The sequence below is a fragment of the Limanda limanda genome, chromosome 1 (genome assembly GCF_963576545.1).
Source record: "Limanda limanda chromosome 1, fLimLim1.1, whole genome shotgun sequence".
Lineage (NCBI taxonomy): Eukaryota > Metazoa > Chordata > Actinopteri > Pleuronectiformes > Pleuronectidae > Limanda > Limanda limanda.
This window is the reverse complement of record NC_083636.1, coordinates 33,911,034-33,936,456: the sequence shown is the minus strand read 5'-3', so window position 1 is coordinate 33,936,456 and position 25,423 is coordinate 33,911,034. Positions and strand designations below refer to the sequence as shown.

The 25,423-nt window shown below is 42.3% G+C and overlaps 2 protein-coding genes and 1 non-coding gene across 3 annotated transcripts; all 3 read left to right on the top strand.

Annotated features, from left to right (window-relative positions):
* Window positions 1–14,605: 14,605 nt before the first annotated feature.
* Window positions 14,606–16,297, top strand: LOC133013395 (eukaryotic translation initiation factor 4 gamma 3-like). The gene is made up of 2 exons (XM_061080390.1): window positions 14,606–15,039; window positions 15,618–16,297. Exons 1-2 carry the CDS (start codon window positions 14,608–14,610, stop codon window positions 16,128–16,130), a joined length of 945 nt encoding a protein of 314 aa, XP_060936373.1. The 5' UTR covers window positions 14,606–14,607; the 3' UTR covers window positions 16,131–16,297.
* Window positions 16,298–18,193: 1,896 nt separating this feature from the next.
* On the top strand, window positions 18,194–24,987 carry ddx54 (DEAD (Asp-Glu-Ala-Asp) box polypeptide 54). The gene is made up of 20 exons (XM_061070641.1): window positions 18,194–18,439; window positions 18,724–18,850; window positions 19,561–19,631; window positions 19,734–19,922; window positions 20,126–20,175; window positions 20,263–20,304; window positions 20,394–20,489; window positions 20,593–20,714; window positions 20,828–20,889; window positions 21,222–21,353; window positions 21,437–21,647; window positions 21,754–21,885; window positions 21,983–22,204; window positions 22,286–22,359; window positions 22,450–22,659; window positions 23,328–23,476; window positions 23,559–23,672; window positions 23,769–23,879; window positions 23,998–24,080; window positions 24,331–24,987. Exons 1-20 carry the CDS (start codon window positions 18,323–18,325, stop codon window positions 24,624–24,626), a joined length of 2,610 nt encoding a protein of 869 aa, XP_060926624.1. The 5' UTR covers window positions 18,194–18,322; the 3' UTR covers window positions 24,627–24,987.
* Window positions 18,569–18,640, top strand: trnac-gca (transfer RNA cysteine (anticodon GCA)). The gene has a single exon. It is a non-coding gene; the product is annotated as a tRNA-Cys (tRNA).
* Window positions 24,988–25,423: the final 436 nt, after the last annotated feature.

The following is a 25,423-nucleotide window of genomic DNA, read 5'->3' as shown; positions in this document are numbered from 1 at the left end:
GGCACAGGGTTTCCTCCGCTGTGCACAATGGGCTTCTGGGACAAAGAGCACCGTGTGCGGAGGTTTGCGGTTCGAGCTCCGTTTCTTCCGAGGAGGGTGACCTCACCTGCACAGGTGATGTCATGCGTGTGACGTGAAGCTACGGTTCTCAACACAGGGTCAGGTCCCGATCACATATTGAAGCATCGATCAGGTGGAATCATGAGAAACGAGCTGAGGGTTCAGAGGCACCTGCTTCACCTGGGTTCACCTGGGCCAGCACATATGTGCAAGTATTTGTACTGAGCCTAACAATCTTTGTTTATTTACATCCCCATTGCTCATTAATTTGGCAAAGAAAACTTTTCCTTGAGTAGAATAAATATAGTAGATAAATATTTTAATTTACATCAGAATCAGTATCAGAATCAGAAAGATATTGCCAAGTAGGTTTACACCTACCTGGAATTTTCTTTGGTAAAAAGGTGCATACATTTAACATAAAGCCTAAAAACACAATAAGTGCTTCACATAAGAAAGAAATAACTGTATATAAAACAAACATATATACAAGACATAAAAAGTTAAATAAAGAGTAAAATTATATAAAAAGTTAAATCATATGTAATACGTAATGAACTGCAAAACACTTGCATCTACTTGTGCAAAAACATAAAATCCACACATGCACACCATTAAATAACCATTAATAATAATACAAAAATGTAATTGCTATGAAAAGTAGTTAAAAATAAATATTTAAAAATAAAAAAAACTATTCGGCTCATTTATTTTGCAGCCGTGTCTTAAGGTCTTAATCACTAATGTATATTGCTGTTTATTATTTCCTTATAACTTCTTTGTAAGTGAAGTAATCTTTGCTTCGTTTGAAGCCAATATGACATCATATGTAAACAAACTAACAGCTTGTGCACCCCCCACCCACCTTTTAAAACCAGGTTGGTCAGGTCTGTTAATGTTTTCATCATATGTAAACACTCAGAAAACAGGGCACTGAGCTCTTTATTTAACATCTGGACCTGGTTTGTTTTCTGCATGTCAGATTTGTTCCTTATACGTTGTACTATACTAAACAAGTAAAGCCCGAATCTAAAATATCCATATGAACTCTGCCATAATAAAGTCTGTAAGTATATTTTATTTAAATTATTCCATGTCAGAGAAGCATCTTTTCTTATGTAAAATGGAAACACTCTTCTTTTCAGTTGACCAGTACAGTTTAATGCAGTCCAATCAATTCACATGAAATTGTGTGAACCACAAGTAATTAGGGCCCGAGCACTGAGAGGCAGTGAGGCCCTATTGAAATTGTAAGGATTATTATTATTTTCAGGCAAATGAATTGGCTTTTTGAAGGCTTTAACATGTTCAAATTCTTACCAAAATTTGCAGAAAATCAGAAAGTGGTGAAAATTACCTTTTCATTTATTTTCTGTTATTATTTTATTTATTTATTTATTTATTTATTTTTAATTTAATTTAAAAAATACAATTATTTACCTCCTGCGCAGAAGTGGACTGCGCACATCCTCCATTTTTTTATATTTTACATATTTTAAGATAAGATAGTGGTTGAAGTTCTGCCAAATTTGAGGTTCAGTATCTTGCCAAGGACACTTCGGCATGCAGATGGGAAAGAGTGGGCGCCAGATGAGGAAGAGTGGATTTGAACCGCCAACCTTCTGGCTGAAGAACGACCACCCTACACCCTACCTGCTCATTCCCATGAGAAACAAAGCACAGGAAGAAGATGGACACATTATTGTGTGTGTGTGTCTGTGTCATTCTATGCTTTTTTGATTCACATTTCAGAGGAAACCATTGTATTTTCTAGTTTACTACATATATTTGACAGCCTTACTTAAAAGTTACTTTTATATTTTTGGATTTTAGATACTGGATGATTTAATTCTATGTGTGGCGTGTGACATACATGGCATATCATGGAACAAAAGAAATAACCAGAATATTTTTCTTTAAAAATATGAAATGTTTTATTACAGCAATTCACAACATTACATGCTTCAACTGTACAATATTTCTCACTATCTTACATAGAACCACATGCAGTGTGCTCGACCAAGCTCAGCCTGGAGAACCGGACAGTGCACTAAAATAAAAAATATCTCTCATGTTGCAAAGTGTCATGACTCAGAGTCACGACAGCAAAGTAAATCTGTGACCTCAAAAGAACACACCGCACAAAGACTTGCTCTTGAGAAAAATGAAAAACGAAGTCTTGAACAGAGAAGATGAATTTATGTTTGGAGCCTGTGTAAAAAATTATGTCAGTGTGTTTCTGCTCGTTTGGATCTACCTTAAAACTTTTAAAACAAATGACTCTAATGAAGATCTTCTATCCATGGCAACACAACCCATAATATCCTGTATATTTCAAGCTACATTTGAGAAAGTGGATGTGTCCAATGAATACACACATGGCTTTTTCATTGTTCTTTTGATCAAACATATTCAAAGGACTATTTCGGCCTTTTCTGTGACTGTAAATCCAAGTTAACAATAGTAACGAAAGCTACATGTCAAGGTGCTCGGCTGTATCACCAGTAACACGCTCATTCCGCCCTACACATGAGCACCTGAGAAAACACACATATGAGCTTCTCATACAAAAATGTTTCTCCCATTGTCCGTCGGTGTTGTGTTCCTCTTCGCAAATGAGACCATATCACCACCACATCCTCATCAGCAAGAGGCTGAACAGCCCACAGACATAATGGAGTGTGCCCGGCCTCCAGGAGGAGGCGCTGTTACACAGGTCCGAGTCACAGCAGTGGATGCGCACCCCTGGCAGCTCATGTTGCTGGCAGTGTCTGGATGTGGCACAACCGCTGGTCAGGACAATACCCAGGGCTGCTGGAAGGACAGGAGAGGGAGACAGTCAGTCAGGGATGAGTGACGAGCTGGTGTTTAGCTCAGCAAGAAAAAGAAAAAAAAGCACAAGTAAGCATCAAATACTGCAAGTGTGTAATGAGGAAGCGAGACACACTTCACAGCATGTTTCCCCACAAGCCAAGAAACCAAGGCTTTCACACTGACCACAATTTGTTCTCTTTAATGCAGAAATGAAAGAGTTGGAGAGCCACTGTCAGTAAATTCAGAATATCTTGTAAAGTCTATATTTAAATCTAAAGTATTTCCATGTAATTTAGAACAAAATATACTGAAAAATATACAAGTGAGTCGTGTCAAACCTATAATCCACACTTTTACATCAGAGCAGGAAATCCACCAGACTCTCTTTCTCACTAGTGGTTGTCATATTGTTTGAAGTAAAGCATTTCAATGATAACTGACATCCAGGAATTACTGTAATACAGTCTGTGTTATATATTGACTGTTCCTAGTTCCTATAGCAAAGAGGTGACATTAAAATGCATGTTTATAATCTGGAAACAACAGTTTACAGTATTTACAGTCAACTCTTGTCAAGGATTCAGGGCAGATGAAATCACACCTTAAGCCCTATAAGGCATATTATGGTTTGTGAATATGGGTTACACAAATTAAATTTCATTGATCCAATCCTTGCCCTACTTCAGCTTATCTACAGTTATTTTTGCAGATCATCTTCCTCTGACGTCGCCAGACACATGGAGCTCAGGAGATGTTTCAAATTCAACACTCACAGAGCTCATATCTCCGTTACGGCTAAGTAACCCTTTATCTTGCAATGTCAAAGAAAGTGAAAAAATAAATCCTAGGGTCCCCCAACCCTCCTCAAAATGTCATGGAAATCAGTTGTGTGGTTTTCACCTGATCCTACTAACTAAGGTACGCAGATGAAAACATAACCTTTTTAGCGGAGGTTGAAAAAAAGCAAAGGTATTCAGGTTATCTGAGGGCAGCAGTTTGAAAAGATCAGCCTGGCTCCCTCAGTAACATTGTGATGATGATCCTTAGTCTCTTAACATCACATCTCATGAAATTATGCAGTTTTTTTCCTGTCAGGATTCCTCACTTCACGTGTAGGTTGGGGCCAATTGAGGATGGTTATGGATTAAGGGCAGATTCTTGTCTCTGAGGACATGGAAATGTGAACCTCACTGTTCTGTTTGTTTGGGGTTTGGCGCGGTCACGTGAAGATTAACAGGCTTACATGGCCACAGATTACCACTGCTTCAAGATTTTTGACAGAGTGCCTGTCATGCAGTGTCAGACGGGTTGTTGTCAGTCTGAGCTCGCCGAGCTTCCCTGCAAATGGAAGAAGGTGCATCATCAGCTCTTTGCACATGAAAGAGACGTCAAGCAAACAGCTGGATCGTCCACGCTCCCGTGAATAGCAGCAGAACCACTCATCTGACCATCACCGTCCTGTCATGGATGTCCACATCCTCCGTTTGACTTCACATCTCACAATGACTGACTTATAATTTACTCAGCAAAGCACACCAAAGCAGGATTATGTAACTACGCTCAGTGCAAGGGGGAGCGAGAAGGATATTCACAGCCGCGGACAAAAAAACATTTACATGAAAGTATGATTAAAAACGATTATGCCAATGTCCAGTGGCACGTCAGAGGGAGTTCAACGTTTATTATCCTGCGATACCCTATAAACATTCTCCAAATAAGAATACCCAGTTGCATTTAACTCAAAGATTTAGAGGCTGGAGAGGAGAGGAGAGATTGTGAATATGATATCAGTTTATTAGTCAGTAAACATTACGTTCACTCACTGCTCTCTGTCTTGATGCAGAAGCGGTGCTTGAAGCCCCTGTGTGAGTGGGTGCAGGTGATGACCTCTGGGTTGGAGCAGCCCACGTCCACGTACTTCTGGCCCTGGAGGATGTTGCAGCCATAGCACTGCAGCCCCTGGACTGTAGGGGGACACACAGACCAGTACGGGACAATTTATTATGGTGTGTCGGCGTGTTGTGTGAAGCTTAGTAATCGGAATGATATATGAAAATCACCCCAGTAGCATTGCCATCATACGAAGATATTTATCAACTTAACATCATGAGAAGACAGGAGGAGAGAGAGAACAGGAGCTGCAGGAGATGTAGACAGAACCAATGAGAGCTGATTGTTATGATTATTATGAAGGTGGAGCAATATGAACCAATCATTTCCCAGTTTCAATCCATGACAGGCTTTGTTGTTACAGTTTACTGAGGTAGTCAATCTTATATTTAGCTAAACACCTTTATACTGAGTACCACTACAAATGTGAATTGTGTGTGTGTGTGTGTGTGTGTGTGGACCAGGTATTACTCGTGTTGTTTACAGTCATATTATGGGGACTTGTCTTCCTTATGGGGACACAAATGCACCAAATTTGCTGCTAATGGTGATATTAAAACGACAGGATGAAAGGTTTCCCAGTTCCTAATTGCAATTTCCCAAACCGCCACTTGACTATTATGTGTTGGTGCCTCAAAATCCACATCAGAGGCATCGGAACTGACCTGGATTCAAATTTGAATCACTTTTTAGATACGTCTTTAACAGGAGCATCACAGTCTTTGTTATTGTAGGTATGGAGGTGTATTCTCCTTCTCCTCACACGCTTGTGGTTAAGGGTGAATCACTACTACACCCAATCTCAGGCAGTCTGCCTGCCAGCTCCAGCTTGTGATCTCAGTGCTGCGTCTCTACCACTCAGCACCCTATTAGTGCTATAGAGGCTGAAGCACAGAGGAGGACTTGAGAGAGGGACCTTATCAACATGCAGCCACATTATGCAGTTTGCTTTTCCTTCTCAGCTGGTAATGAAAAAATGATGCACTTGGTTAATATGATAATTTGCCGAAATATGAGTTTGGTCCCTGCTGCTAAAAGAGGAGCTGGCAGGCGTTAGAATCACAATACAACTGAATTCTTAAGGATATCTCGCCAAAAATAAAATGCACTGACGACTTCTTTCATCTTAAGTTGCCATACCACTGCTCTTCCCAAATGTCTAACTCCCTCAAGAAAGTAAGGCTAAGCCTAAACAGAACAAATCCACCAGGGCTTAAAGGGATTATCTGTAAATTCAGACCCCTCACACACCTGTGCCTGACCTCCGAAATCCCACACACACAAGGTAGAAGATCAGCTTTGGCTGAAACCAATCCTCGCTCTTTATCTCTGGCGCCCTGTGGACTCAGTGGCGAGGGCAGAGAGCGGAAGCCAGCCTCTCGCTGCCACCGCTCCGTTAAATAGCCCAGCAAAAGCTCTGATGGAGCTTTCAGGAGCAAACTAATCCCAGGCAAATGCTCTTACAAAAATCACTTTAGAAATCTGCTGGAATCAATGTAAAGCCTCACAGGGACAGAGAACACATGGCAGCCCTTAGGGGATGTGTCATCGTTTCCTATTGGCGATATACTATATGCAGGGAAAGCTCCCCATAAATACTGGAGTCTTTCATTAGAGCTGGGTAATTGTAAAGGAAGTGCAAAGCAGTGGAATGGTCATTTACATCTGTTTAGCAACCTCATTTAAAAATTCCCTGTGATGCAATGTGGTTAGACGCCGTGCATGAAACATAGAAAAGCTTCCCGGCGTGGCTATTTGTCAACATAATGAGGACATATTGAAAAGACATTCAGCTCCCATAGTACAATGCAATTTATCATGAGCCAGATAATTTCCCAGTATGCAATGCAAATGTTGATTAACTCTGACTATGTCAATTTATATTCTGACCTACATCTAAATTAGTATTACGCATGAAGTACTGGTATTTGCATTTCAACACAGAACCAACCGTGTATGCAGTAGTTGATTTATAATAAATCTAGTTTGAACACAAACAGAAAAACAAGAATGACTTTTGAATTATCATAGAAATATTTGGATTTAATGTAGAATAAATAATACAGATGGCTTATCTCATTATATATTGATATGTTTAGCTTTTTCAGTAGCACTTAAAACTGAACGCAGTTTGATCACTATAATCAATATGGACATGCTGCTAATAGGTAATGAATATGGTGCAATTATGGTATTGAGCTCCTCTGACAGTCAGGGTTCATTAAAACCAAAACAATGCTATCCAACACCATACATGTTTTGATTATCATATGTTTATATTGTTTGGATTTCATTCAGATGGATTACATTACATGACTATTATAGATCTCATGATATTTCAAGATGAAATCTGATACTGATACTGCAGAACATCCAGATTAGTTGCCTCTCATGGATGTTGCCTCATATTGGTAAACCCCCATATCATTAATCTGGTCTGGAGATCACTGCACCTCTCACTGGGATCAGAGGTGATCTGACTTGGACCAAAAACAGCAAGATACGAATCAGGCAAAGCAACATCTCAGCACAAGTCGGCCCAGTTCCTTCTCAGTGAGACATTAAGGTGGCGGAAGAGCAGAGTCAGGTCAATCATTATTGCTCTGTAGGGAAATTTAGCCTGCCACCTATGGATATTACCTATTGTTAAGAGAGTCATATAGATTTGAACTCCCAAGTCAGTTACATGCGAAACAAAGGATTATTAATTGGGGTCCCCTTACAACATAGTCGTTCATTATATTAATGTTGGTCTGGGACATTCCGAGACCTGCTGTGTGTAATTCTACTGCTGTGTTAACATTTTGCAAACATTCAAAGTTGTTTTTAAAATAACCGGGTACTGTACTTATTGTCTTATACAGTGCAGCGCATACAATATATTACCCGTCTGACTGTACATTTATTATTGATGACTTTGCTTGCAAAGGCTGCAGTAAGTGAAGACTATTGTATTTTGATATCATTAGTGCATAGTGTAGTTTATTTTGTCTCTCACACACAAATCTATACATGCACGTGCAGCCAGTTCCTATGCGTCTGTGCCCTACGGAATTCTCCATACAAATATATGCAGTATATCCTACTTACCTTCTGCCAAGCAGAGTGCCAAAACCAAGATAAATCCAAGCCCATACACCAGCCAGGTATGTAAAGTCATGGATGCAGCACAGCAAGAGATGGTCAGTGGTCGGTGCTGGAGGAGAGAGAGAGCCAAAGATTTGCTCTGCTCTCATCTAACAGTCCACCAAGACACAGGGAGAGAAAACAGGGCAGAGCTCCTGCACTTTCCAGAGCCCTGAGTAAACCCAACTGTCTCCCTCCACCGCAGTCTCAGCCAAGCTCGCGCAGTGAGCGAGTGAATTGCCTGTGAGAGTCCAGCGAGAGAGGGAGCCAACCATCCAGACAGTCAGTCAGCTCAGCAGCCAGTCAGGCAAAGAGACGGGGGGGGGGAGGAAGATAAGTGAGCGCAGGAGCTAAATAAATGAATGTCTTCCTCAGTGGTCTCCTCACGTCCTGAGGAGGAGAAGCTGGGGGATTTGATCAAAGGGAGGAACAAAAAAAAAAAAAAACTCATGTCAACTGCCGAAGAAGCTCCTTCTCTCATTAAAGAGATGAAAACAAACAGTGAGGCAGTGAGTGTGGTCTAGTTGGGGCAAACACATCAATCAGGATTAATTCCTGATTGATAATCCATTGCTTCTAATAATAGCCCTATCAAAATGTGCTAAAAGCCCCGGGACTAAATGGGATGGCACGGCAGGGGGGCCAGGTGGGTGTGTTTATGTGAGTTTGAGCATGTTTGTGTCTCAGAGTGGGGGCAATGCCAAAGGACAGACACACACAAACACACACGGACACACACACACACACACACACACACACACACACACACACACACACACAACAGGGCAGGTTATCTGTGCTCAGTGTATCACTGCGCTCGCACACTGGGGAGAAAATTCTATCTAATCAAGAATTAAACAGTAAATCCTTTCTTAGAGACTGTAATGCCAGAGGATAAGGCAGGCTTTGCAGTAAGCCCTCATTCCCTACCCACCCAAAGCAACATATGGTCCCGTCTGATAGATCTCTGCCAATGATCACTGTCATTCATATTAAGACATATTTACCGGGGCCAGTGCACATTTCTCCACATATGTTTTGATCTCGGTGGATAAGCTATTTGTTCGTTAGCGTTCATTCACAGCAACAAGCAGCTCCTGAGCCGGGCCTCTGCTTCCTCTTGCTGTTCTGCTCCTGCACACACACACATACACATGCCTCTTTTTGTTTGCAAGTGTGTGCAGCTGGGTGTGAGTTGTCTCTCCTCGCTGCTTTTTTACCCATGAGTCATTGCTTGTGTGTGTGTGTGTGTGTGTGAAAGAAAAACAGGGCGAGAGGAAAAGAAATGCCAGCTGTGTGTACTATCTGTGTGAAGCATATGGAAGGTAGAGTACAGAGTGCCATGCGGACAGTTGTGAGTTGTGCGCATGATGGGGTAAGAGAGGAGAAGATGCTGCTTTAAGCTTAAATTTAATCAATATGCCTGTGTGTGTGTGTGTGTGTGTGTGTGTGTTTGTGTGTAACATCTTACCTTAAAGGAATAGTTTCACATTATGGCAAATAAGCTTATTCACTTTATCGGAGTGAAATGATTGATCCCTCTCCAAGTTCCACATTTCCAATTCAAAGGCTCAGGTTGTATAGACAAACAAGAAAGTGTTTAATTTCAAATAAAGTACAAAGAAATAAACATCAATAGTGATGAGAATCCTTTTTTCTATCATATATTGTTAGAGATAAACACCCATATCTTGATTATAATGGTTATTTTCCTATTTAAATGGGATTAAACAAAGATAAATGGCAAATATCAACTATTAATGCTATATATACACAAGCATGAACACCACCACAAGGGTTAAAGCTCATTAATTGATACCTTACTAGTTCTACGCAGACAGCCACTCCAGCCAAATTGGGGTATTCAAACCAGCAACCTTATTACAGTGAGGCTTACCATTGCACATTGCCTTGCTAGAATATTAATCATGAACTGATTAATACATATTTATTTCATATAACAACTAGCCTCTCAGTGTTTCCAGTTTTCCTGTTGCTTTATCATGCATATTTTAAAATTTGTTTTCAAAATAAAGTCCTAAAAACAAATAAACAGAGTGATGTTAATGTTCTCATCGACCTTTAAGCTTCAAAATGAATACTTTTAACTTTTAATATTTAACAATTCTAAGAGTAATATCTCATGTGACACGTGCAGCACACTACCGCTCTCTGCACTTCTTGTTTGATGCTATTCTGCATTTCGTCGTCTCAGTACTTATCTAATCTAATCTAATCCAATCAAAAGCACTGCACGTGTATGCTCACACAACGTCCCCCCATACACACACACACAAACAACTCCACATCCAGAGATTCCCATTTGTCACGGACGGGGGGTCATGAATCCGTAATGCAAAATTTTCATACTACATCAACACGACAAAACTGAGCCGTGCAAAAGCATCAAAGAGCGAGCCCGTGTAATGTAACAGTCCCAGCGCTGATGTGCACATGCAGGTCTTTTTTTGTCTTGACCTTTTTCTCTCGTTCCACATCTCACAGCCCGTGTTCATTTATATTCTGCTGAGCCGCTTGAGCCTTGGAGTGATAAAGCCATGAAAGAGAGAGTGAGAGAAGGATGGACTCGAAGGAGGGTAAGAAAGAGAGATAGAGAGAGAGAGAGAGAGAGAGAGAGAGAGAGAGAGAGAGAGAGAGAGAGAGAGAGAGAGAGAGAGAGAGAGAGAGAGAGCAGGTCCAGCACAACTGCAACGATGAAAGTGAGGCTTCCCCGAGCTGCTCCTGACTTATCTTATGACACACAATAGCTGCTTTAAATACCCTTTAAGTCCCCTGCGGTGGCTAGTTTGGAGTGACACTGACAAGAATTAGGAAAGCTACATGGCTTTAAATTCTTGATGAAATTGCAATTAAGACACCAGCAGAAGAAGTGAGCCCGAGGCGGTGCAAGCTAACGACCCAAAGAGGAAAACAACAGGAATGCGAGGAGGAAAATACATGAAAAGTTAATTCTGCTCCGTGGGCTTTAACTCTGGGCATCTGTCGCTGCGTGTAACCCTCCCCGAAAAAGTGGCGAGGAGATGAAACTGGAAATGGCCATTAAGTCTTGTGTATTAACCACAGCCCAGTGGGTTCGCTGCAGTGATAATGAGCAGTAATCCAGCAGTGTTTGACCACAATGCTCCGCAGCAATGGAGAGATATTCTGCAGGATACGAGCGGCTGAATCAAAACAGAAGCCTCCAAGCTAGACGAGAGTTTGAGACTTTGATTCCTCACCAGTTTGGCTGGTTTGGAGAAATCCCTCAGGGGTCTCTGTTGCTTCCCCCAAGGGACATTTTCTTTTGTGTTTTTTTTGTCACATGTCCCACGATTATCGCCTTAATGCTGGCACTGGCTGCAAGATTAACCGCCGCAGCCTCGAAGGGGAAACTGCCTTTTGGCGCCCAGAATATTAAGTAATTGAAAGTTTGACTGAATGTATGTGCCTCTGCAGTTTATACACCAAAAGGAGTGCAAAGCCGGCTTCTCCTTAAACAGCAAAAGAGACGTCTCAGCAGAAGGCTTATAGCCTCGGTCGGATGAATGTGAGCACTTCAGACTTTTTGCTTTTATGCTCTTAAACGTTATGGTTCCCTGCATTTTTATATGAATCACACTCAGGTTTCAGTGCATTGATTTACTGCTTTAATTCACTAAATCTACACTTAACCTCTGAGGAAAGAATACCTCTATATATAACAAAAAAAAGACACAGTGCTGTATTTGTAATGCTACACTGTATTTCTTGTGGTGCATGATAAAAAATTCATATTGTCATTGATATATTGCCATTTATTTATTTATTAAAAGCCCGATTGCTATACCTTGCATGTGCATAATCAGTTCTGCAATATAGGAGCAGAGATGATTCCAATATGCTTTCTTAATTTGTGCATACGATGAGCCTATTAATAACAATTAGTTTTCCTATTAGCTCCCGTCTTTTTTTTATATAAATTAGAATCCCACCAATGCTTCAGTGAGATTTACCAGTTGACATCGAGGGTCCAAACAACTGGGTTATAATTATAAGTGCTCTCAAGCATGTAAGCGCTGCTCCTCTCAGCGTCTTATCCACCGCGGGCATCTGAAGAGGCACGGCCCAATCAGAGGCCGGGTATCTGTGTGCATGGCTGCTCTGTCCCTGTGCCCAGTAGCCCGGGGGGGGAGCCAGAGGCCCCTTCCCCATCTGCTGCACGTCACTAGGTGTGGAACTATATCTTGCTCATGGTGTCATGCCGGCCCACAGAGCCCAAGACCAGGCTGTGACGCTCTCTCCCACTGCCCCAAGACCGAATGTCCTCCTCACCAGGTTACTCACGACCGTATACATCCGTGATGCATCCTGGTTGCTGATTCAGAAACCCGGCTGCAGGATTGGCTGGTCAGAACTACTTGTGAGGTTTTGGTGCATTGTGGAGACCTTAGTTTGGACTATGAAGTTTCTCTGTTGTTTCATTGCACCTAAAACAGCAGTTTTCACAGTTCCAACCTGCACACAAATCTCACACTACACAATAAAATGTGATAATTTTCCTTTCCAGCTTTGTGAGGAGACGTAATCAGATCTCTGAGATGAATTTGCCCCTCGGACGTACAGCGCCTGGCATGGAAAATCAGACCAGCATTTCAAGGCGGGGCTGGAGGGACATGGCCGGCTGACACGCTGCCGGCTGCAGCACATCACTCGCGCACACTAATTGGATGTTTGGACTATTTTTAAGAGGTCCACTGATCCCATGGCCAGCCTTTTGGAGAGTGTGTTGATAAATAATTAATTGGACACAGATAGGATGGAAGAATATTTAACTGCTACCCCCCATTTAAAGGCTCAGCTTTACTAACCATCAACTCAATAATCTCTTAATTTAAACATTCCCCTCAATCTCCGAGGCTTAGAGGCCGCATCTGTTACACACTGACAGACACACACACACACACACACACACACACACACACACACACACACACACACACACACACACACACACACACACACACACACACACACAAACACACACACACACACTCTCTCTCTCTCTCTCTGCTGGAGAACGATTTCACAAAAATCCAACCTGAGTCATGCTGACATCTGTTTCCCTAATGACATTCATTTAGTGCCCATTTATACTCGGACTGCTTTGTGAATGAGCGTATTTGTGCACCGACTAAATCCACGTCACTGACCAGTCACAGCTCTGATGTTTGACAAGTGTCTGTCAATTCCCTGTATCTCAGATCAAAGCTGAGCCTCACGAGTCCGTTTATGTTTGTCACTGATAGATCTTAATAGTCATTGTACTTGTACTCTCAGGGGACTTGAAAGATGTGGGGGAGGTTATACAGCCAAGGCTCTCAAAGGGAAAATTAAGCTTCATTTTCTCTCATATTAGTCGACAGTGATCCATTCAGAGCTCCGTCTCATGAATAATAAGCAACATCACAAAACCAACTGCCTGAACTTCCTCTTTGTGGATGTGAAGCTCTGGTTCAGGAGCATGTTTCTGTGGTCGAGGGCTTGACTTACAGCTTTGGGGGGAAAAACTGAGAGTCAAGACACTGCTGCCAGGAGCTTTGGAGGCTGACCTGACTGCACACTGATGCCAACCCCCCTGTTTATTTGGATGCCAAGTTGAAAACGCCACAACAGCCCTCCTGTCGCTGCCTGCCTGGTATCCTAATCCCCAGGGTTTATCACTGAAATCACCTTTTGAGAACGAAAGCGGATCCTATAGGTGGGTTTGTTTGTTGCACCTACTTCCCCTGTGTGCTAACCCACTATGAATGGCATTAGCTCCAGGCTGTTGCCATGGTGTGGACGTATTTACTGTACACCGTGCCCACTGACTTCAAACAGCGCTGCACACGTTTTGCCTGCCATAGTGCATTCTTCCGAAGGACACATTTCCACTGGGCTGTTAGACAAGTTTAAACTGTTGTAAAAACTCCTGAAAGCGACACATTCACCAATATCAAACATGCATTATCATTCCTTATTAGCGTGAATGCTACTAGCACCAATACCCCAACAACCCCCCCCCTGTAAATAGATCTAAATAGATGTATAGATGTGCATTATTTTTGTAACACTTCCGAATATATTATATATTTTTTAAGTTTCAGAAACTGCTTCTGGGATTTTTCACTCAAATCGTCATTAAGTTTGAATTTAATGTATATATGTGTACTTCTTGTGCATTTAAAAAAAAAATTAAGCATTTTCTGCATTTTTTGAATGTTATTAAGCTTTTGTGCGTGTGATGTACGTCACTGCAGGTCCCCATAGCACCCCCCCCCCCTCCCCCCCTGTCGTCCCTTAACCGTCAGTTTCCACTTTTTCACTCAGTTCTCTACTGACTACTCGACTGGTTGCACCTGAACTCTGTACTCTCACCTGAACTCGTTTCTTTGGATTTGACTTGAAGACAACTACGATTTATTTGAACTCTGTTCTATCACCGGAACTCGTTTCTATCAGCGGAACGTTTCTATCACCGGAACTCGTTTCTATCACCGGAACTTGTTTCTTTGGTTTTGCCTGGAGAAAAACTACGATTTATTTGAACTCTGTTCTTTCACCTGAACTCGTTTATTTCACCGGAACTAGTTTTCTTTGGATTTACGATTTATTTGAATCGATATGATCCCAAAACAAAAGAAAAGCGTGGATTTTACTTCCAAGCCAACTCCTCTTGTGCTGGGAGAGAAGAGGAAGATGTTCCGGAAGCCTCGTGACACGGAGGCTGTTGTGTTCAGTGAGACTTCCCCCTCCCCAGCTGACCGGAGGGGGGGCGAGAAGAGGCGACGCGTTCCATCCCAACCCGGGGTCTTTCTCCACGCTGCCTCCTACGAGGACCAGCCGCAGGTGGACATCACCTTTGGCTTTCCATCCGTCCAGAGGACCGAGGAGACAGAGGAGGAGGCTCCAGCGGCCTCTGAAGAAGCTGTGAGGAAGGAGCAGGTCCGACCTGAGGAGTCCGTCAGCTGTGTCACTGAAAACTTTCAAGCTTTCATGACGGCTCTGAGTCAGGAGGAGCTGGACGCTGAGGAGAGCCTGCAGGAAGCGGTGGAGCTGGTGTTCGAGAGGGCCGTGCAGAGAGCAGACTCTGCTGCAGTCTCCGCTGAGCTGTGCCAGCGCCTCTCAACAGTAAGTGATGCATCTGGGACTGGAAGCTACTTTCATCCTGTTTCTTACTTAGTTGAGAAGTTTATCTTTTTTTGCAGGTTGTAACCTTAATTTGATAAACAAGCTATGCGAACCCCTTGGGTAAATTATAAATGATCTTTCTCACTAGTAATGGATTGTCAAATAAGCCTTAGTAAGAATATACATTTGTTCACAAGGTAAGAAGGGACAATTTAAAATAATGATCTGTGTTAATCAAAAACAAGATATTTAATGAATATGTAGAATAATAAATGAAGAAATAAGTTGATTTCAAAGATATAGCAAAGAAACACTATTATTTTTTACCCATGTTGTGAATTGGAAGGGAAGTGAAAAAAACAGTGAATTGAAGAATACCTGAAATACTGAATGACGAAAATAATTTACTGCAAAGATATAAATAATAAAAACTCAGCGGGGTCACTTTTGACCCATGTTGTGTTAATAAAATGATGAGTTCATTTAGATTTGAGGATCCAATCAGCACACACTGATCACTATGTATATATATGAGTTGCTTTAGTGTTAATATTTCCTTATGCTTTTCTTCTCTTCAGGTGCAAGTCCAATCCCTGTCCGACCGGTCAGCCAGCGTCTCCTTCAGGTCTCTGCTGGTCAAACACTGCCAGGCAGAGTTCAGGAAGAACTTTGCCAGGGAGGACATTTCCCAGAAGAGTGTGTCCTGCCTGGAGCCAGTCACGGACGTGAGGGTTACTGATCGGCTGAGAGAAGAGCGGAACAACGCCAGACCCTCCTGTCACTCCATCAATACCATCAGGTTTATTGGGGAGCTGTTCAAATCAAAGGTTCTGGCTGAGAAAGCCATGCACAGCTGCATCAGGAGGCTGCTGCAGAACGGAGACGGGCCGTCTCTGGAGAGTCTCTGTGAGCTCCTCCAGCTCATCCAGCAGGACCTGGAGGGGGTCACGTCCAGGGAGGTGATGGACTCCTTCTACAACCAGATGGAGGTCATCGCAGAGGAAGGGAAGAGGGCATCAAGGCTCTCCCTTTTGTTGAAGGACACAGTGGAGGAAAGGAAGAGGGCAGGCTCCACTCCCCACAACATTTAAATGAAAACTCGTGTTGGAAATCTACCACCCCCCGTAGATAGATGTAAATAGATGTTGATATAAAGATATACTTGTTTTATTACAATACTTCTAAATATATTGTATTTTCAAAGTTTAACTGTTCACTTTTTCCTAACCTGTGTTTTGTATGATCCTGAGAATAATGACACCGGCTGCTAATTTCGCTAAAAACAAATGTGGTTTTCTACTATTTTGTTGACTAATGAATAAAATGTTTGTATTTAATTCGGGTGTTTTTATGTCTTGCTTGCAGCTGCCCTCACATTTCAATTAAAACACATGTGGTAAATACAACTTATACATTTCCCCTTTTCCCAATAATCAATGAAAAGCACAGATGACTGGAGAGTTTCTGGGACATCATTTGACAAAAGTACTTATCCTGAACTGAACATCAAATCTAAATGAGAATTCAGTAAAAAAAACAAAAACATATTTGATCTCATATTTGATCTCCTTACAGCTGGTTGTGTAAGACTAGTTTCACTTCAAGCTGTGAGTATATTCAATATAAGACTCTGGAGATGGATATTTATGAATGGACAAAAAGCCTGGTTTTATTATATCATCAGCAACAGCATGATATTATTTGACAAGGACAGACAAACTGCAGCTTTAAGTTAAGTAACACTATTTTAAACCAATCCTTAAGATATTTCAGTGCATGTGTAATAAATACGGCATCCGAGGTCAGACTCCTAAAATTAGCTCAGTATCATCTGTTGAAACTCAGAGACTCTGTCTGTGAGCTTATGTTTGTGCACTGGACTAAAAATCTGTTTCTTTTGGGAGAGAATCTCGCAGCATATTTCAGGATTCCAGTAGCTTAAGTGTGACAGTTGTTGCATGGATGGGTGGACCTGGCCTGCCAAAATGTCCAATGCACTCACTTCATGAAAAGTTACGCAACAGGCAGTACTGCACTGATTGTCTTCCTTGGCCCCCTGAGTTTTTTGAGTTATGTAAATATATAGTCATCACAACATAGGCATTCAAATAAAGGCATATTGCAACAATGCTTTTAGGATTTACTTCTCTCATTTGTTCATTTACAAATAATATGTTCATTGCTTCATGAGTTCCCAGATAATAGGATAGACAGACCAATTACCTTAGATTATTCCTGAAAAATGAGCAACTGAGAATCTATAATTTGAAATTGCAGGACAGTCTGACACTGGGTCTGCACAATACTGTCAGTGTCAGCGTTAATTATGAGCATGCGATTCTGCTGCCTTCTTGCCATATCATGCACCAATGGAGGAGGCTGTGAATGAATGAATAAATAAAAGAATAAAATGTAAACATTAAGAAGTTTGGGAAACCAATTCAAATGAATGGAGTTAATTAAGATTAACTACATTTCATCCCTGTCTTTGAATGGGGTTTTTAAAAGGACATTTTACTGATTTCCTAGGGAATAATCCTATTTAGGGGTCAGATTTCAAGCAAAATCATTTGTTTGAAATGAGTCAAAAAGAAAATGTATTCAATGTATACAATAACTATTCTCTGGTCCCATCTGTGCAATAAATTATTAAATGTACATTAAAGGCATTTATGTAGATGCAAGTCTTCAATCTAAAACAAATGTTGCTTTAAACAGAAATTAGACAGGTTTGACAGATGTTTTTTTCTATTCGCAAGTGTTTTCTTCATTTTCAGTGCGCCTCATCCACATTTCTCTCCTGTTTGCATTTTACTTTTTATTTAACTTTTTAAATCTTGTATATATCTATTTTTGCATTTTAATTTTTTTTAAACTTTTTATATCTTGTATATAATTTTGTTTTGTTTAATATACAGTTATTTCTTTCTTATGTGAAGAACTTATTGTGTTTTTATGCTTTATGTTCAATGTATGCACCTTTTTACCAAAGAAAATTCCAGGTAGGTGTTGGCAATAAATCCTTTCTGATTCTGATTCGGCTCTCTCGGCCACCGTACTCATGTAATCCCACCCCAGAGCGGAAGGTGGCGGTGTGGAGCATCAGACAACACCGTGGCAGTCTCACACTACAACGGAAGCAAGAATCCTCTCACACGTGCATCCAACATGTCCGACCTCCGTGTTGTGACTTGCTGAGACGCTACGAGCCGGGATTTCTTCACTTCACTGCCCGCACATTAAAGTTTTCCAGCGAGGGTCGAAGGAGTGTTAAAGCTTCAACATGGCGCAGAGGAAGAAGAAGCTGACGAAGAAGAGGAGACACCCGTTCAATAAGGACGCGGAGGCGGACTCTGACGGAGACTTCCAGCTGGCTGCTGAAGTCAAAGACGATGATTCCGTAAGAACAGGAACTTAGACACAGTTTAATAAGTAATTATCATCTTTGAGATGAGAACTACTTATGTTAACATTCATAAAGATCAGGTTGTTGTTTTATCTTGGTCTTAGAAAGGCTGGTTAGCCAGGTGGGGGTATAGCTCAGTGGTAGAGCATTTGACTGCAGATCAAGAGGTCCCCGGTTCAAATCCGGATGCCCCCTTTTTTCAATTTATCTTTCATGATATATAGTGATTAGTTTTAAGCTTCTTTAACGTTGTCGCACTTATTTACTTGATCTCACAGCCTGGGAAGAAGCTGCTGAGGTTCCCTGCCTCGGCCGACTGTCTGTCCGATGTGGAGCCGGACACCAGGGAACTGGTCCGAGCCCAGAACAAGAAGAAGAAGAAGTCTGGAGGCTTTCAGTCCATGGGTAAGAGCCAAGTTCAGACATGTTCTGAACTCTGGATGATCTCCTGAAGTTATCAGCTGTGTGGGAGAACGCAAATGTACGAGTGTGAGGCTCCGGACGATCTTATGATCTTCTCCTGTCAGCCCCTTAGTGGTGGAGCAGCCGGGTGCCACAGACAGAGGCAGGAATTGGCATATTAACTCTGCTGCGTAGATCATGTGATCCTGTTTACAGCAGACATCTTTTCATCTGTCGTGTGTTAGACGCGTCATCAACCCCCCCGCTGTTTTCTCACATGGTCTTGTCCAAGATTTCTACGGAATAAAGTCCGTAGACACTGCAGAGCGTCTCACTCGGACATTTGCGTTCACACGTACACCCCCTCTGGAGAAAATACATCCAATGAATGTCTGAGAGCAGCTTCAGATTCGAGAGCCTTTGTTGATGTGGGTGGACGCTGGTGTGGTTGTCCTGTAAATAATAAAGCATGATCTCAGCATTGGAACTTTTACGCTACGTCCTGGCTCCTGTGAGCTGCGTCACCCCTCAACCCCTAAACCCTCCAGAGTTGTTGTCAACACATCTAACCGGAGATTCTCCTGATGCGCTCTTCAAATGTGAATTGCAAACTCCCTTCTGGACCCCATTGTCTGGATATTTTCCAGAGCTCATGTCTGAAAACATGTAAAGTCTGATTTACTGTTATTTGACTACATTATTTTTGTTTTCAGGTCTCAGTTACCCAGTTTACAAAGGGGTCATGAAGAAGGGTTACAAAGTCCCAACTCCCATCCAAAGAAAGGTATTTTAGAGTCTCTTCAGGATTCCTTCATCAAACAGTTTTTTTACAGCTAGACAGATTATTTAATGCCCGTTCCTTTGCCCTTTTTCTCCCCCACCTCAGACTGTCCCAGTGATTCTGGATGGCAAGGACATAGTTGCCATGGCCAGGACCGGCAGCGGTAAGACGGCCGCCTTTTTGGTTCCCATGTTCGAGAAGCTGAAGGCCCCTCAAGCTAAATCCGGAGCCAGAGCCCTCATCCTCACCCCCACCAGAGAGTTGGCCCTGCAGACCATGAAGTTCACAAAGGAGGTCAGGCTGAATGACGAGTTGCTTCTTGTGCTTGTTTGTTTCTCAGATTAATTAAAGCAGATTCATTGCAAATGGGTTTTCAGTTTTACAGGGGATTTGTCTACGGTTGCTCAAGAGACCAGAGCAACATAATATGTGGCTCAGTTGAGGATATAAATCCTAATCGACAAACTCATTAATGTGCGTTGTTGTTGTTTTTGCAGTTGGGAAAATTCACTGGACTAAAGACCGCCTTGATCCTTGGTGGAGACAGGTAGGCGACTCCACCATCATCTGGTGCTTTCAGTTTATGGTTTAAATCTTCAATAAGTGGACTGTAATCGTCTCTTCTCTTTTGCAGAATGGATGATCAGTTTGCTGCCCTTCATGAAAACCCTGACATGTGAGCATTTTGTCTTTGTTAATGTGGTTTATCCCAAAATCCATGAATTATATCCCCAGACATCCTGATCTCTGTCCTTTTTACCGCAGAATCATCGGCACCCCCGGTCGTCTCATGCACGTCATCACGGAGATGAACCTGAAGTTGCACAGTATTGAGTACGTGGTGTTTGACGAAGCCGACAGGTGAGAAACGGAGCCGTGCATTTAGAGCTGACATATTTTCATAACACAGCTTGGATTCATTTCTCGGCATCTGTTAACGTGTGCGTGTTTCTCCTCCACTCAGGTTGTTTGAAATGGGTTTTTCAGAGCAGCTTTCGGAGATCATCCGCCGGCTGCCAGAAACCCGACAGACGCTGCTGTTCTCTGCCACTCTGCCCAAACTGCTGGTGGAGTTCGCCAGAGCCGGTAAAATCAACTTTACATACTTAATCCTGTTTAACATGCATACATCGTGGTTGATGAGGATCAGTTTTTGCGCCATGTCCTCATCTTCATATTGATGTTCAACATTTTTCCAGGACTGACTGAGCCAGTGCTCATTCGTTTGGACGTGGATTCTAAACTCAGTGACCAGATTAAGGTAAAAACTGTTTGACTTATTAAACATGACTTTGTGTGCAAATGATTCTGGATTTTTCTTCCAATAGAATCATGGTTTTATTTTTTAACATAAAATAGGTCAACTTAATAGACATTGATTATACGAATCTGATTATATTATCTGCCAAATTGTGCTATGAACATGTTTTTGATATGTATTAACTGGAAACTGTTATGTTTTGTACAATTAACGCATTTAAAAAAATCTTTTTCAAACAGCTGATGTGACAGGGAGCTTAGACTTATAGTGATCCTTACTTTGTATCTGTCCTACCCTTCTAAACAGTTTTAATTTCTCCTGTCTTTCCCCAGCTGTCATTCTTCCATGTGCGTATGGACGACAAGCCGGCAATGCTGCTTCATATTCTCAGGAACGTGACGAAGATTCACGAGCAGACGGTGATCTTTGTAGCCACCAAACACCACGTCGAGTACCTGAAGGAGGTGAGATGCGAACAGCAGAAAAATTAAAAATGAAAACGCTTTTATGGTAAATATTCTAACTTGTTTTTATTTTTGCTCTTTAGCTGCTGACTTCAGAGGGTTTGGACTGCGCCTACATCTACAGCGCCCTCGATCAGACGGCCAGAAAGATCAACATCGGGAAATTTGTGCATCGGAAAGCGATGGTGCTAATTGTGACGGACGTGGCCGCTCGTGGTATTGACATCCCCATGCTGGACAATGTCATCAACTACAACTTCCCCTCCAAGGCCAAGCTCTTCTTGCACAGAGTTGGTGAGCGGCTCATACATGGAAATCATGTTCTGGTTCGTCCCCAATTAAATTCAGTGATCAGTCTGATGTGACAGATTCTAACAGACCACTTGCTTTCCCCCATCAGGTCGTGTGGGACGTGCGGGCCGCAGTGGCAGAACCTACAGTTTGATTTGTCCAGATGAGATGCCTTTTGTCTATGACCTTCACCTCTTCCTCGGAAGGCCTGTTGTGTTCGCCACACCTGAACACACACCAGGTAAGCTTTGCCTGTCAGGAATTAATCTGCTTCTGCTCAGAAAACAGTAAAAGAACGTTTTATTCATCATTTTGATCAAACCTCCCCTCTCCTCCAGATGAGGATGGGGTGTTCGGTCGGGTCCCTCAGAGCATCCTGGACGACGAAGGCGCTCATCTCGTCACCACTCATGAGAACTCGATGGACCTGCAGAACATGTTTCGTGTCTCAGAGAACGCCTACAAACAGTACATCAAGTCTCGACCTAATCCCTCGCCAGAGTCCTTCAGGCGGGTCAAAAACACAGATCTGTCCGCTATGGCCGTCCATCCATTACTAGGTCAGTTTGTAGGAGGATAAAAACAGTGATGGTGAAGCTGAGACAGGAGCTGGTAACAGCATTTCATTGATCTTGTTACAGGGTCAGGTATGGAGAAAATGGAACTCGAGCACCTTCAAATAGTCCATGCCATCAAAAGCTACAAATCCAAAGCGGTGAGTTACATCTGGTCCAAATGTAGAGGTCTAATTTCCTGGTTACCTGTTAGAAAACCTAAAAAACAAAATCCTTTCATATTCTTCCAGACTATCTTTGAAATCAACTCCAGGAGTAAGACACAAGCCAGCCTGGTGATGCGGACCAAGCGCTCCAAAGACATGCGGCTGGTGGAGAAATTCAACAAACACAAGGAGGACATCGCAGCAGAGAGTCGCCTGCATCAGCCCGTCAAACCGGCCGCTGCTGACGAGGATTACACACTCAACAGTGGCGAGGAGGAGGACGGCACCGTGAATGTAAGAAAGGAAGGCCTCTGGTGTTTAGATTCAAAACAAAGCATCACAAATGTGTTGAATAAGAAGTGAGAAGTGCTAAAATATAAAGAGGAGATGTAAAATAAGTTAAAATTTTTGTTCTAGTGTGTTGGTCATCCTGTTGAAGATTTGTCATTTTGATGTGGTTGCACAGTCAAATAGGAAAAATTGGCACTAATCATCAATTCAATGCTAGAAGACTTTTACATATTTTTCCTTTATCATGTAATCTGCAGTTTATTTACTCAATCAATTGTTTTTTTAAATCAGTCAGAAATGCCAAGTAGATATTTTTGGATATCTTGTTTATCAAACCATGGGTCCAGTGCCCCAAAATATTCAATTTATTATCTCATGTAGGAAATGGACACAGCAAATCACAATGAGACAGTAGAATGAGTGAAGTGTGTGATTTATTTGCTAGAAAAAAATGATTAGTGATGTATTGAAATAATTTCTTATTTTCTGTCCTGGTTAATAAACTCAGCTCAGACAGTTTGTAAAACGGAAGAAAAAGGATAATGCACAAACTGGACTCGAATAAGACATTTCCTCTGTTTATTATCGCAAATCCTCATTTTGTACACAGCTCTTCGAATGCCCACATTGTTTTTTTTTGGTGTATATGTAATTGTTCTTGTCTCCACCAGGAGGTGTTCTCGGTTGTGGTAGGTGGAAAGAGAAAACGAGTGCAGGACGGTGAGGAAGGACAGCCAAAGGAAAACAAAAGCAGTCAGAAGGGTAAAGACGAGGACTATTACATCCCCTACAGACCCAAAGACTTCGACTCTGAGAGAGGGTGAGGAAACACTCTTTAACACGTGTGTAAAATCAGACATGATTGAAATATATTAACTGTGGCTCATGTTCTCTGGTCTTAGGTTGGGTCTTGGGGCAGAGGGCACCGCTTTCGAGCAGCAGGCCTCCTCAGCCGTCCTGGACCTCATGGGAGATGATGGAAGCGGGTTAAACAAGAACAATCATATGATGAAATGGTGAGAATTTTAGATCTACAAGCTACGCCTCAATCCGTCTTTCCTCCTCCTCCTCCTCTCTGACATCCTAATTCGTCTTCTCTGTGTCATTGGTAGGGATCGTAAGAGGAAGCGCTTCGTGAGGGACACAGGAAGGGAGGACCAGAAGAAGAAGCTCAAACTCGATGGCGGTCAGGTCATCAGGAACAAGAAGAACAAGAAGAACTTGTATCCTTCCAACCAAACGTCTTCCTGTACTTCTCTGTTACCGCCGCTGCTGGTCTCTCATGTTTCACAGTTTATTGCTGCATCGTTGACCGTTTGTCTGACCTTAACCGAATGACAGCTACGAGGAGTGGAAGACAAAGTACAAGGTGGATGATGGAGAATTCAGCTCGGTTGGAGAATCGGGAATGAGGCCAGGAGGAGGTAGAACTCACAACTCAAACACTGTAGAACTGATAAATTACACCTGATGGAAGGAGTTGGATGAGAGAGTGAATACCACACTCACATCTGTCTGGTTACTTACAATGTAAATACAATTCCAATGTTTGCTGATCGAAGGTGGAGCTGCTCTGAGCCGTTTTGAATCTAATCACCTGTAAGTTCTTTAATTTCTGTCATTGTAACAAGTTTTTTCTCAATGCTTCTCTCTTCTGTGTCATGTGTCTGTCAGGTCGTGGTCGGGGTCGCGGTCGTGGACGTGGCCGTGGTGGTGGTGGACGTGGTGGTCCGAGCTTCCAGAGCCCTGGGGGCCCACAGGTGACGCCCGGGGGCCGCAGAGTGCGCTCCGAGCTCAAGACGCGTGATGAGATTTTGAAGCAGCGTAAGAAGACGGAGAAGCAGCAGTTCATGCAGAAGGGAGGGATGAAGAAGATCCGCTCCAGCAACAAACCGTGGGCTGGAGAAGTTAAGAAGTCAGGGTTCGGACGGGGCTCTCAGAAGAAAGGCAAGATGAAGAAGAGGCTGTGAGGAGGAAGATCATGAGGGGGGGTCCTGTGGGAGACTGATGATCAATGGCACGACGAGGGACCGACTGATGAAGACCAGATTTGTTCCCACCCCCCCCTCAGGATTCTCACAGTGCCTTGTATGATTGAGGACTGAAGGAGAAGAACTAAGGAAAGGTTTTCCTGAGATGTTCTTCATCTTTTCTCCTCCTCACTACCTGAACTCTGTATTTGTCACAGAGGGAAATTAAAAGAAGGATCCAATTAACTGGATTTTTGTCTTTTAAAAATGTTTGGCAGAATTATCTGCTTCAATGGATTTGAGTACTAAAATTTGTCTATACAAAATATCTTATGTCATAATACACATCTGCAAAAGACAATATCCTGTGTCGTGTCTTCATTTGCAGTCAGTGACCTGTTGATCCAGCGGACGAGTACATCTGGGAAATTACAAACGAGAAAAACAGCTCAATTAAATGGGTTTATATCATACTGGGCACTGGGGTCTCTATATCTGATGTTCTCTAGATTTTGTGGCTGTAATAATGGTGGTTTTAGTTTTTGAAAACCTTTATAATTTTCGACTTTCTTGCTGTTTGTTCCTACTGGTGTAAAGAGAACGTTCCCAGTTTGTGCTTCTCAAAACCCAGTCTAATTCTGCTTTTCATTCATCTCTATAAATGGCCTTATCGTCCATTAAGTTTAAAATATTTCTATAAAGCCTTGAATCCACTGTTTCTCTAAAACAACGATGAAGGAGTTTGTAGTCCATTAAGAATTACTGGTTGGAAATTGTGATTTAAAGGTACAATGCTG